A 14,511-nucleotide genomic window follows, 5' to 3' on the forward strand; every position below is an offset into this window, starting at 1 on the left:
ACATGATGTGAAGAACCAACTCACTGGAAAAGACCCTGATGCTGGGGAAGATTGAAGGTGGGAGGAGAAGGGGACGACAGGGGACAAGATGGTTGGATGGCATCACTGACTCAATGGACATGAACTTGAGGAAACTCCAGGAGACAGTGAAGGACAGGGAGGCCTGGTGCGCTGCAGTCCATGGGGTCGCAAAGAGTCGGACACAACCTGATGGCTGAAACCAATAGAATTGCTGTACAATATCATGTTAGTTTCTACTGTAGAGTCACGTGAATTACCTATGTGTATACACACAGCCCGTCCTTCTTGGACCTCCCGCCCACCACCACCCCTATCCCATCCCTCCAGATCATCAGAGTGCTGAGCTGAGCTGCCTGTGCTATAAAGCAGCTTCCGTGCTGCTATATAGCTAATTTACACATCTTAGTGTAAATACATTGATATATATACACTTTCATTTGTAAAATAGATAGCTTGAAATAAGCAGCAGTTCTGAGGGCCCAGCTAAGACTGGAGCAGGAATTTACCATGGCATCCATCGTCATAAAGAAGCTTAAGTGGACTGGGGGTTTTCCAAACTCATAGGCTAACATACCTTGGGTCCCTGTGGTCCAGGCAGGCCTTCAGGACCTGGGTATCCCTTCTGGCCGGGAGGCCCAGGGGGTCCTGGGAAGCCTTTCTCCCCCTGTTAAGACCAAAACAAGACAATACACACACAGAATAGCAATGCCCAGGAGTAAACATAACCATCATTTTCTTTTCTTTATGATATAATGGTAACATTTTGCACATTTTTTTCTTGGATTAAAAAAAAATAACACTCAATGCTAAGTGTAATAGACACTGGAATGTTTCTATTGTTTTTGTTAGTATTTGTCTGTAGGCTTGAAAGCATTTGTCTTTGGTCTTCTGGAAACTCGACTTTTACCCAAATGGCAGAGCTACACAGAGCAGAGATTCAGGGAATCAAGAACCGAGAGGGAAAGCCCAGTTAGAAGGATGGAGGTTGGTGAAGGGTGTTTTTTGGGGGATACAGAGAGAGTGACAATCAGGTTCAGGAATGTCTTGGGAGTGTGCATAATTGCTATGTAGCTAGAAAGAACAACACACAGGCTATGAGTTTCAGTCCTTTCTTGATTACACAGGAATTAGTAATTCAATCTGCTATTTGTGGAGGAGATGCAGGAGAGATATCAAGAGTGGCAAAACCAAAAGTGTGAGCTACATAGTTAAGAGATGATAATATGGGAAAGCCCTTAGGGATCAGGGAGTAATTTTAGGCCCAGTAAGGGACGTGGTTCTGCCAACAAATAACCTTCCCATGAATACAGATCCTGGGATTACTCTTCAACAGTTAAGGCCACTGGTTTGATTCAGATAATCTAGTAGACAAATGGAAACTTAGATTTTTAAAACAGAGCAAGTCAGCTATTTCACATGATGTGTGCATACACACACTCAATAAAAAGAGAAGCAGAAGAATTTGCTAGGCCCCTCTCAAGACTGTTACCTTCACACTTTGAACAGCATCTCACCCAGAGGAGGGATTCAATAAATGCTTCTTGAATGAGAGAATGGGTCATAGCTTTTCAACACGGATCTGAACATACCACTTTCACAGCTTCAGGAAAAACCCTAAATCAAACTACACATGAATCATAGAATACTTTAAATATGGTAATTTTTATTGTAATTAACGTGCAAATTATTTTGTCTACAGAGCTTAAAATGCATTCTTTTAAAAATATTTTTAAGCGGTAATCTTTCAATATTGTTAAGCAATTCATTAGCGTATCTGAGAAAAGGGTTTTGTAAACAAAGGAAAAATTTTAGTTCTGGCTCCGTCTTAATTATCACAAATTGAAAGTTAATGGAGCGAATTAATGAGATTTCACGGCACTCATTTTTTACTCCAATTCTGCAATGGAGCTACTTTGTCTAGCTGAATTTTTGCCTAGAGAAAGTGCTTGTGCAAGATTCTTCCACCAGAGGGCGCCCTTACACCAATGCTGCAGTACAAAATCTGCGGGTTTCGTTTGTGTCCGAGTAAGCGGATCACGCTGTTTTCAATTCTCTCGCCTTCAGCAACAATGTAAACAGGGGATACATACGGATCATTCTCAAAAACTTTCTTTTTCTTTACCTTAATATTTTTTGTTTCCAGATCGAGAGAGTTACAGTAATTGCCCGCATTTATACCAGTTATCTGAAGCTCCCCTCCAAGGCTTTTCCACCACTCCAGATTAATATTTATATACAATTACTTTAAAATTGTTTTTGGGGAAGGACTTTCCTGACTGATAACACCAGTGGTTAACACTTCACCTTCCAATGCAGGGAGTGCAGGTTCAGTCCCTGGTCAGGGAGCTAAGACCCCACATACCTCCTGGCCAAAAAACCAAAGTATAAAACAGAAGCAATATTGTAACAAATTCAGTAAGACAAAAAAATTGGATTTGGGGAATGGAATATGGTACTGCTGATCTGTCTGCTACCAATGAAGGAAGAGTGTGAATCGTTAATGAACTCTATGGAGAAAAGAACCAGAATGAAGGTTTTGTTTTTACCTTCTCCCCTTTGGCCCCATCACAGAAGCACTGGCCTTTGTCTTTACAGATACAGCCCTAGGAAGAGAGAAAGAGAAAGGGTTTTGTTTAAAAACGGCTTAATAAATTCCAACTGACAGAACAAAAGCAAACATATTTTTCTGTTCTCTGAGCATCAAACACCATTTAGCAGGAGTCCTGTGATACCGTAGCAATTTATCAATAGAGACAGAGTAGAAAAGTGAGAAGTATATAGAACCGTCAGATAACTGTACATCATTTTTATTGTATTTAGGAATTTCAAGTGATTTATTCATGGAAAAGACCAAGTCAGCTCTCCTTTTTTTTTTTTCCCAGAACAATATATAGTTGAATCATATGAAATTACCATTGTTGTAGGGAGAAAGTGGTCTAATATTTGCAGATTTCTTGGTTCAACAAAATGAACATAGCTGAATTTGTATATACTAACTGGTGATATCGTCTGTAGATAATTCTATAGTTTTCTTTCCCTGAAATAATGTTTAAGACTGAAAAAGGATGATCAGTATCCATCATGTATTTTCAAGAACAAACTAATTCACTGGTGCTGATATCAAAATGCTCTTTCTTATTAAAAAACAAAACCAAAAATTGAGCTGCGACCCTGGGAACTCACACATCTAAATGGTCACTTAGACCCACTTACAACCCTAGCTTTCACACCTATGCGCATGCCAACTCTAATGAAAGTGTTTTTATTTATTTATTTTATGAAGGTCAGTTTTTATTTATTTATTTTATGAAGGCCAGTTTTAAAATTCCTCTCTGCCAGCAGAGAAAGAGAGAGAGAAATAGTTTTAAATAGTGGATTTAAACATTTTGGACACACATTCTATGGTTATATATTTATCTTTTCTGGGGGGCTGTGTTAATATTAACTGAAATTTAGTTTATTTTCCCCAGAAAAAAAAGAAATTGATAACAGAGGCAGAGCAAGCCTAGGAGATGTGCTGGCTGGTAGGAAAAATAAAAAGAAATTGCCTCAGATAGTCCCAAAGTGAGGACTCTCTGCAATCAAAATAAAAATACACAGGGAATTCCCTGGTGGTCCAGTGGTTATGGCTCCGAGCTTCCACTGCAGAGGGCACGAGTTCCATCTCTGGTCAGGGAACTAAGATCATACATGCTGCCTGGTATGGCCAAAAAAATAATAATAATAATTTAAAAACAAAAATATAAGTACACAAAAATTTAAATTGAATCTATTTTCTAATCCCAGGGCAGTAGGTTATGTAGTTATTTAAGAAAGGGGAGACCATAGTCATTTTCATACACTCATCATTGATTCTCACCACATTTTCACCCATCACAATTTCTATGAGTGAAGAATAAGCAATTGAAAAGGAAGGTCTATATTTCCCCCAAGGGTTAGCTATTTGGCATTCTTTAAGTAGACTAAATTTTTCCACTTTTCCTCCCAGATGCTGGGGGTCATTAGGTCATATCTAGCTTAATTATTTCAATCTTGTTTTTCTGGATTTTTAAAACCTTAATGTTCATTTCAATCACATATTTAAGTATACTAAAATATATACCAAATCTAGTATACTAAATTAGTATACTAGTATACTAATATCTGGACTTCCCTAGTGCTTCAGTGGTAAAGACTATGCCTGCCAATGCAGGAGATGGGGGTTTAATCCCTGGGTCAGGAAGATCCCCGGAAAAGGATATGGCAACCCATTCCAGTATTCTTGCCTGGGAAATCCCATGGACAGAGGAGGCTGGCGGGCTACAGTCCTTGGGGTCATAAAGAGTTGGACAAGACTTACTGACTGAACAACAATACTAACATTTATTAAAGCAGTTGTTCTCAAAGTGTGGATTTTCAGAGTAGTATCAGCAGTATCTGGAAACCTATCAGAAATGCAAATTCTTGGCCTCACTCCAGACTCACAGAATCTATAACCCTGGTGCTGGTTGCAGTAATCTATAAAAGGCCCCTGGGGTGACTCTGATACTACCAGTCTAAACCAACATCTACAAGCCCAGTCCGTAGGGTAGAGCTAATTCTTTAAAGATTTCTGAACACTTGGACCCTAGTCTGCATATCCACTTTTTGTTTGTGATGCCATTTTCCCTCTCAATCCAAGAAAGTAGCCAGGCTTTAGGGAGGCTTTCGTCACTGGGCTGAAAGCAAAAGCTTCCTGAAGGTAAGATTTTTCCTGGCTTTTGTTTCTGGAGTGTAGGGACCTGTTGATGGTTGGCCCCAAGAATGGAGGGACCACCAAGCTGTTCCTCCACAGTGTCTGGAGGAGGCAGTAGGGCCTCAGAAGAGGAAAGTCTGAGTCCTACACCCAAGGGAACCAGATACTGCAGCAGGGAAACTCAACCCCACACAGACCTGGTGCTCTAGTTTACACAGCAGTGGTGGCCACTGTTTCATGTAGATCCTGAGCCTCTCTGACTCTTCTGACTCCCAGACCTCACACCAGACCTGGATTTGGAGCATCTCGGGACCACAGGTAGGAGAAGGCAAACTGGCCATCCTCTAACTCCTAAAAAGGTGCATGCTGTTGTTCGGTTGCTAAGTCATTTCCAACTCTTGGCAGCCTCATGGACTGCAGCACGCCAGGCCTCCCTGTCCATCACCAACTCCCAGAGTTTGCTCAAACTCATGTCCATCGAGTCAGTGATGCCATCCAGCCATCTCACCCTCTGTTGTCCCCTTCTCCTCATGCCCTCAATCTTTCAGAGTCAGCTCTTTGCATCATGTGGCCAAAGTATTGGAGCTTCAGTCCTTCCAGTGAATATTTAGGGTTGATTTCCTTTAGGATTGACTGGTTTAATCTCCTTGCTGTTCATGGGACTCTCAAGAGTCTTTCCCATAAAGGCAAAGCCATAGCTCACACAAAGCCAAAAAAAAAAAGAGTCTTTCCCAGCACCACAGTTCAAAAGCATCAGTTCTTCATAGATGAAGAATTGCCATCTTAAGTTGTATTTCTTGGAGTAAGTCACAGTCATATATTATTGGGAATCTTTCAGTCTTAGTTTGAACAAATAAATGTTTGCTGAACTCCTCCAAAACAAGGTCAGGTCCCCTTTCCTATATGCTCCAACAGGCCACTTGCAGTTATGTGTGCAATGTATATTTTTCTTGATGCCCCCAAGCCTCAGAAGAGAAGGAATTGTCCAGTCTTGTTCACACTGTCAACCCTGGCTGTAATATGTCCTGAACAAATGCTTGTGGCTTGACTGAATGGATCAGTGAGTGAATGGAGCACTGGTAATTTGTTTATATCCAGATTGGTCCTGGAATTTCAAGGCGTGTGATATATATGGCTATTGCTGGGCTGCCATGATTAAGATGTTTTCTGTATATATATATACAGGCTCCTCCGTCCACGGGATTCTCTAGGCAAGAATACTGGAGTGGGTTACCATTTCCTTCTCCAGGGGATCTTCCTGACCCAGGGATTGAACCCAGGTATCCCGCATTGCAGGCAGACACTTTAACCTCTGAGCCACCAGGGAAGCTCAGTCATATATATATACACACATATCTATATATTCTATATGTATGAATTCTGAACAACTTTGTTTGAAATGGGAGAGAATGAAACTAGAAGCTTTGGCTATTTTAACACATGTTAAAATTAACACAAGGTTAATTAGATGTTAGTTGCTTGGATATACACATTTCAGGGGGAAAAACTTTTAAACCCTCAGAAGAACTGAAAACCAGTATAATGAATACCTATGTATCTTTTCATCTAGGTTTCCCAACTGTTAACATACTCGCCTAGTCATTCCAGCTGTCACTTTTTCTCCGTTTCTCTCTCCACACACACACACACACACATACACGCACACACTTCCTTGCCAGTCCATTGAAAAGTAGACTGTAGACACCATGACACTTCACGCCTAACACTTCTGCATGCATCTCCGCCAAACAAGAGTACATTCTTATTCAGTAACAACATCATTTTTAAACCTAAGAAAAGGACTCTGATGCAATGACTTCAAGTTACTATTAATAGCTCTTAAACAAGATCTTCAGCTTTCCAAGGCTCTTGATGACCATTAGAAAATGAAAAGCTATTTAATTTTTAACAAATCTTTTCATACCAGAGATTTAGTCTCAATCAATGAGTTCACCTATAATCAATACATGAGGTCTGAACAAGTGACTGCCAGAGATCCAAGTGGCTTTAGAGCCCACACGACTGCACCCAGAGAGCAGGTGTGGGACTCTGGTATCAGCCTTCCCTTGTTTCCTTGAATCCCCTGCTGTCTGGGGACGATCCTCCCATTGCCACCCACAGCGACACTGATCACCGTGCACTGTCATCGAAATCACGGTCCCTGACTTTTTACATTATTGTCCTGAGGTTGGGTCTTGAACCTTCATGGGTGACATATTTAGATTTTGTTTTTATTTGGTTTCATGGTTTTCACATGAAGGTAGAAGTCTTATTTTGAAGGAGGAAGGAGAACAGGTTCTATCTTGAAAGCAGGACTCCATCTTGGGCCAGACTGTGGACTTTAAGCTCTATGCCCAGTATCTATGGAACTGACACACCAACTGGAAAACCAGACCCAGGGCTCGTACCTAGACTCTCTGTCACCTAAAAGAACACCCTAATTATCTGTGTGACCGAATAGAATCATACATTCTATGATGCTTATTGGGGTATGACCACAGGCCTATTGATAATTGTCCACTGTTAACTACCTAGGCTTAAGGCATATGAATCATGGGTTAACTTTGATTGTATCTTTCTTTTTCCTTTGTTCAGACTAGTTTCAGGGAATTTGGGGAGGCAGGTTTGTGCACATACACTTAGGGTATATAAGGTTTTCACAAAAACTGGTCGGGGTCCTTGGCTAAGAGGAGACTCTGCTTTGGGCTCGCCAGTGGAATAAACTGCACTCCACTATCTGCATTGTACTTCTGAGTGAATTTGTTTTCCGGAACACGTGGCTACAGCAGTTTGATGGTTTGGAGCTAGCTGGTTGGTTAGCTTAAGAAGTTAAAGTGAGGAATCAAAAACAGATAGACAAAAGATACATGAGCACTTTAGGCATTTTAACTTAAAACGTGCACACCAATTCTTCAGTCTTGTGAAATAGGGCCCAGGTCCCTTCTTTGGGAATGGGGCTGCTGTTTAGAGGTCTACAGCATCATTTTTGCTAAGTCACACCCATAATGCACCGTTGCAGAAACCAGTACTCAAGAAACCAAGCACCACACTTGGAGAGTGGGAGAACTAAGGTTTATTATGTTAACTCCTCCTCTCAGCAGGCTCAGAGGAGTTAACACTCCAAGCTCTGAGCCCTGAACAAAGGGATTACAGAGTTTTTATAGACAGACTGTAGTGGGCAACATTCACTGTTAATAGGCTGGTTTAAACTAAGGGGTTTTGCGTTCATGAGAACAGCAGTCAAGATGGGGAAGGGGATGTCTGACCTGGACAGGCATGATTAAGCAGGTTTGCAGGGACTGGGCAATTGCAAAGAGCAGGACAAGGGTGAGTGAGATAAACTCCAGTTCCTAGTATTGCAAGTCTCCACTTTCTGAGACTACGTGACCTACGTGATCTAGACTTTGCAAGGGCCAAGCTCAGTTACAGAGACAGAAGGAGAAGGAGGTCAAATTTTAACTTTTCCTCTTCAGAACCACTGACATTTCTAGTTTGGATTTTCTTGGAGCAGGCCAATTGCTTAAAGATGCTGGTGATGCAATCTGGGTATAGAGTCCTTCTAGATACGAATCCATATTTCTCTCTAACTTTTTAAATGTTGTCTCAGCCACCCTTAATTGAACAGCAGTTTCTTATCAGTTTTAATCTTATCAAATCTTCCAAGCTAGTTTTCACAGAAACATGTCTTTTTCTGTATTTGTGTTTAACCAATTTGTTATTTAATATTTAATTAGATGACTTTGTTATAATAATAAGTACAACTGGCAGAAGCAGCTAACTCTTGGCAATCATACACCTCCACCATGGAGCAGGTGAATGTCGATGTGCTGGGAAAGCCTAGGAGTGTCAAGGGGGAGGCGGGCACTGGCACCCATCGGTCTATTGTACACAAGGTATGGAGAGTTCTGGTTAGAGGCTGACCGCTAGAAGGAGAGTCAGTGAAAGGGAAATTATCAGGCCATCTGCTCATCCACCGTATCACCCACGTGTAGACGTTCAGCACTGTGGGCAGGACTCCAGAACCAGGTCTGGGGCTGTGTTTCTGGGCCCAGGTGAGCAGAACTGCTCCAGAATTCTTCCAACTTGAATTTTCAGTGAAATTGGCAAGGCATGGCCTGGCTGTATATCCACACAACTGAACTGACTAGGACTTCAGAGGCTGTGAAGTTGCTGACCTGTGGATGCTCCAGCTGATTTAGTTAACTCAAAATTACCGTCTGGGCAGCCATCCGGCTGATGCTCAGCTGCTTCTCTAGAAGCAGGGAGCCCAGCCCAGGGCCATATGAAATAAGGCATGTCACTGTCTTTGGATGGTGGTGACAGTAGCCCCAGACTCAAGAGACCCATTTCTCTTAATTGTACTGCTTTTCTCAAAATAATTTTTCTTTATGTTTTAAATAAATTTTTAACTCTGTGAATGTGTTTTAATAATTCAATAATTCAGACAGATCTGTTGACTAGAATATAACAGTGGCCATATTTTCATTTCTGTTGCATTTGATCCACTTTTTTGGACTCACTGTTGAAACACCATGATTATATTAACATAATACAACCCACTAATTACTACTCAAATGCTAGATCATTTTAAAACCAGTATAGCCAAATGCTGTGAACTATTAAGAAAGCATAATTATGGAAACTTCTTAACATTTTAATGATTTTTCACTTCCAACAATAAAGTACCTCTTAGTTTCCATGTACCTTAATGAAGTAATAAATCATTCATCAAGAGCAGAAAACCCTCAATAGTGATTTTCTGACTTTTCTTCTACTCACATCAGGAAGTAATCCAGGATTCCATGATATTTTAGCACTGTTGCATATTAAACAGTTAAACTTGTGAGACTCTTAAACAGTTAAATCTTGTAGCCCACGAAGCCTAAAAGTCATAGGCCTTCTGCCAAATATTTGGGATCTATTTCCAGATTTGCCAGCTACTATGTGGAGCTTGATAGGGTACCTGATGAACTATAGATGGAGGTTCGTGACACTGTATAGGAGAAAGGGAGCAAGACCATCCCCAGGAAAAAGAAATGCAAAAAAGCAAAATGTCTGTCTGAGGAGGCCTTACAAATAGCTGTGAAGAGAAGAGAAGCCAAAAGCAAAGAAGAAAAGGAAAGATATATCCATTTGAATGCAGAAGTCCAAAGAATAGCAAGAAGAGATAAGAAAGCCTTCCTCAGTGATCACTGCAAAGAAATAGAGGAAAACAATAGAATGGGAAAGACTAGAGATCTATTCAAGAAAATTAGAGATACCAAGGGAACATGGGCTCAATAAAGGACAGAAATGGTAGGGACCTAACAGAAGCAGAAGATATTAAGAAGAGATGGCAAGAATACACAGAAGAACTGTACAAAAAAGATCTTCATGACACAGATAATCATGATGGTGTGATCACTCACCTAGAGCCAGACATCCTGGAATGTGAAGTCAAGTGGGCCTTTAGGAACCATCACTATGAACAAAGTTAGTGGAGGTGACAGAATTCCAGTTGAGCTATTCCAAATCCTAAAAGATTATGCTGTGAAAGTGCTGCAGTCAATATGCCAGCAGATTTGGAAAACTCAGCAAGTAACCACAGGACTGGAAAAGGTCAGTTTTCATTCCAGTCCCAAAGAAAGGCAATGTCAAAGAATGCTCAAACTACCACACAATTGCACTCATCTCACACGCTAGTAAAGTAATGCTCCAAATTCTCCCATCCAGGCTTCAACAGTACGTGAACCGTGAACTTCCAGATGTTCAAGCTGGTTTTAGAAAAGGCAGAGGAACCAGGGATCAAATTGTCAACATCCGCTGGATCATCAAATAAGCAAAAGAGTTCCAGAAAAACATCTATTTCTGCTTTACTGACTATGCCAAAGCCTTTGGCTGTGTGGATCACAATAAACTGTGGACAATTCTGAAAGAGATGGGAATACCAGTCCACCTGACCTGCCTCTTGGTAAACCTGTATGTAGGTCAGGAAGCAACAGTTAGGACTGGACATGGAACAACAGACTGGTTCCAAATAGGAAAAGGAGTACATCAAGCGTGTATATTGTCACTCTGCTTATTTAACTTATATGCAAAATACATCATGAGAAATGCTGGGCTGAATGAAGCACAAGCTGGAATCAAGATCGCTGGGAGAAATCAATAACCTCAGATATGCAGATGACACCACCCTTACGGCAGAAAGTGAAGAACTAAAGAGCCTCTTGATGAAAGTGAAACAGGAGAGTAAAAAAATTGGCTTAAAGCTCAACATTCAGAAAACGAAGATCATGGCATCCAGTCCCATCACTTCATGGCCAATAGATGGAGAAACAGTGGAAACAGTGGCAGACATAATTTTTTGGCTCCAAAATCACTGCAGATGGTGACTGCAGCCATGAAATTAAAAGATGCTTACTCCTTGGAAGGAAAGTTATGACCAACCTAGATAGCATATTAAAAAGCAGAGACATTACTTTGCCAACAAAGTTCCATCTAGTCAAGGCTATGGTTTTTCCAGTAGTCATGTGTGGATGTGAGAGTTGGACTAAAAAGAAAGCTGAGCACTGAAGAATTGATGCTTTTGAACTGTGGTGTTGGAGAAGATTCTTGAGAGTCCCTTGGACTGCAAGGAGCTCCAACCAGTCCATCCTAAAGGAAATCAGTCCTGAATGTTCATCAGAAGGACTGATGTTGAAGCTGAAGCTCCAATACTTTGGCCACTTGATGAGAAGAATTGATTCATTGGAAAAAAATCCTGATGTTGGGAAAAATTGAAGGCGAGAGAAGAAGGGGATGACTGAGGATGAGATGGTTGGATGGCATCACTGACTCAATGGACAAGAGTTTGAGTAAACTCAGGGAGTTGGTGATGGACAGGGGGGCCTGGCATGCTGCAGTCCGAGGGGTCACAAAGAGTTGGACACAACTGAGCGACCGAACTGAACTGAACTGATCTGGAGCTTTGGGAAAATTACTTAATCCTTCCAAGTTACATTACCTGTAAAGGAAGATAGTAAGATCTCTCTTTACACAGAATGCCCTGCCTTCCGTAGCAGACTCAGTCTTTGGGGGCTGCTACCCTCTCCTTTTTTGCTCCACTATCTTGTATCAGGAGACATTCATGTTAATGTCTGATATGTTTTTCCAAACAAACCTTTGCCTTCCCAGGCAGTTCTTCCTGAAGTCGTTTGTCCAGTATCAATTGTCCTGAACAATTGTCAGAGAGACCAAAAAGTATCATTTGTTGTTAATCCTCTTAGAGTATATTGAATATATTAGTTAATTCACCAAATATGATTTGTACATGAGCACAGAAACAACTTGTTTTATTTGTTTAATAAAATAAACTGGTGTTAGAGGCACCAGTGGTACTGGGTGCTTATAAATGAAAGGTGGCATATCAAATATGTTACAAAAGCAGGAAGCTATTTTGGGCACGCTGAACAATCAGCTCTCACACTTTGCTTTCTGTTTCAACTTCCACTGTGACCATGCTATCTGACTTCTGTTTCAGGCGTTTGTGACTTAACAGTTAAGGGCACTGCCTTGGGGTAGACTTCTTAGGTCTAAATCCCAGCTCTGCCCAGCCACCTGTGTGACTCTGGGTGAGCTCCGGTGCCTCACTTTCCACATCTCTAAAATGGGGTCAAGTGGGTTACCTCTTAGAGGAATGCATAGGACACCTGCAGAGGGCTGTGAAGGAAATCAGAAGTGTCACGCCCAAACCTGCCTCTTTGATATACAAATTATTTTGAGTTGAAGGCAATTAAAAATCACTAAGTGCAGAAAAAAACTCCTCCCTTTGTTCTTAAATTCAGGAAAGAAATTTAATAATTTAATAAAGATAGAATTTATCACCCCAGAGAGGGCACTAGAGGAATCTGTATACAAACTCGTTAATCTAGTCCTATCTTCTAGTTACTCCTTCACCCTTCACTACCTCGAGCCCAAACCCCTTTGTCTAATCAATTCTTCACAAGTTTACTGCTTATTTGTCTAAAAGGTCTAAATGCTTCCTCCTCTGGTCACTTCTTTGGGTCTTGATTCTCTTGCAAAGACTCCCAGGCACATGTAAAAAAAAAAAAAAAAAAAAAGTTTTTAAAAATACATGTATGCCTCTCTCCTGTTAATCTGTTTTTCTCAATTTAATTTTCAGACCCAGCTAGGGACCCTAAGAGTGTCTAGGAAAACATTTTCCTCACCTTTGCAGGCAGACTCTTTACCCTCTAAGCCACCAGGGAAGCCCTTAGCTGTTACAGAGAGCAATCAAGAATGTAGGTTATTACTCATTTATTAGCTTAATATTGCTACTCAGATGCTTGTGAGTTGAGCGCTTATTAGATTGACTAATGGCAACCCACTCCAGTGCTCTTGCCTGGAGAATCCCAGGGACGGTGGGGCCTGGTTGGCTGCCGTCTGTGGGGTCACACAGAGTCGGACACGACTGAAGTGACTTAGCAGGAGCAGCAGCTTGCAAGTAGGAACTGTGTCTCACAAAATTTACATCTCTTCAGCACTGGCAGGCAGTAACAAAATTATTTAATTTCTACTCCTCAAGCTAATGAAGGATCTAGTTATGGGCACACCTTTTAAACATTCTTCATTGAATAGACCAGGAAACAATTTCCAAAGGAAGCTTGGGTGTTTCCTCCTTCTACGCTGGAAGCATCATCCATCGCACACCCAGGCCCAGTTTCCCTGAATCCCTGTGAAACAGAAGTGCCCAGCCCTCCCTCGGGGCGCCCCTCCCCCACACCCAGCCCAGCCTGGTTTAGCAGAAGGGGAAGTTGGCAGCGTTCAAAGCTGGTTAACACTCTACTGAGCAGCTCTGTTGATTTTGCATTATGATTATTGACCCTCTGCCCAGCCAATAGCCTGAGGCCAAAGTTTCTGTGTGTGAAAAGAAGAGCTGACAGAGTGCGGGCCAGCCGTGCCAGACAGACTGCATGAGCTGCTGCTCTTTGCAGGGTCCCTCCATCTCCGTCGGGCTTCCGTGGTGGCTCAGACGGTAAAGCGTCTGCCTACAATGCGGGAGATCCGGGTTCAATCCCTGGATTGGGAAGATCCCCTGGAGAAGGAAATGGCAACCCACTCCCATATTCTTGCCTGGAAAATCCCATGGATGGAGGAGCCTGGTAGGCTGCAGTCCATGTGGTCGCAAAGAGTCAGACACGACTGAGCGAATTCACTTTCACTTTTCACTTTCATGCATTGGAAAAGGAAATGGCAACCCACTCCAGTATTCTTGCCTGGAGAATCCCAGGGACAGGGGAGCCTGGTGGGCTTCAGTCTCTGGGGTCGCACAGAGTCGGACACGACTGAAGTGACTTAGCAGCAGCAGCAGCAGTCTGATGGCTGCTAGGTGGCAGGTATTCTTTCCTTCCTGAGTTCCCTCAGGGCTGGGACATCCTTGTTTACTGATATGGCTGTATTATTTACTGAAATATTCCATTCTCACATACCTATAATCATTAACCAGCAGGTTTTTTTTCTTGCCCTAAAAGGTTCTGAGTTCAGTAAAACTATGAGGTCTTTGGCATTCATGTAAGATGAACAGACTCTGCACAATTCCATGTAACAGATACTGTGGAGAAAATGAACTTCAATCAGGACTCTAATGATACCGGTAGGTAACATTTTGGGAGCACTGCTCAGGGTGCATTGCCTCATACATGGTCCGACGGACATCTGATAACAGCTCTAGGAGATAGGTGCTATCATTAGTCCCTTCTTCTAGATAAGGTGGCTGGGAGATGATGAAGAGGCTAGAAGTGGTCAGGAGTGGAGCTGGG

The 14,511-nt window shown here is 41.9% G+C and overlaps 1 protein-coding gene across 2 annotated transcripts in view; it reads right to left on the reverse strand.

Annotated features, from left to right (window-relative positions):
* COL4A3 (collagen type IV alpha 3 chain) overlaps nt 1–14,511 on the reverse strand; it is a 162,202-nt gene that overhangs the window by 75,279 nt on the left and 72,412 nt on the right. For both annotated transcript variants that reach the window (XM_070385729.1, XM_070385723.1), the window contains exons 2-3: nt 2,568–2,624; nt 596–685 (exon numbers count right to left, since the gene is read on the reverse strand). In XM_070385729.1, coding sequence (XP_070241830.1) covers nt 596–685; nt 2,568–2,624 — 147 coding nt within the window. The remainder of the gene's footprint in view (nt 1–595; nt 686–2,567; nt 2,625–14,511) is intronic.

This window comes from Bos mutus, chromosome 2 (genome assembly GCF_027580195.1).
Source record: "Bos mutus isolate GX-2022 chromosome 2, NWIPB_WYAK_1.1, whole genome shotgun sequence".
NCBI classification, from domain to species: domain Eukaryota; kingdom Metazoa; phylum Chordata; class Mammalia; order Artiodactyla; family Bovidae; genus Bos; species Bos mutus.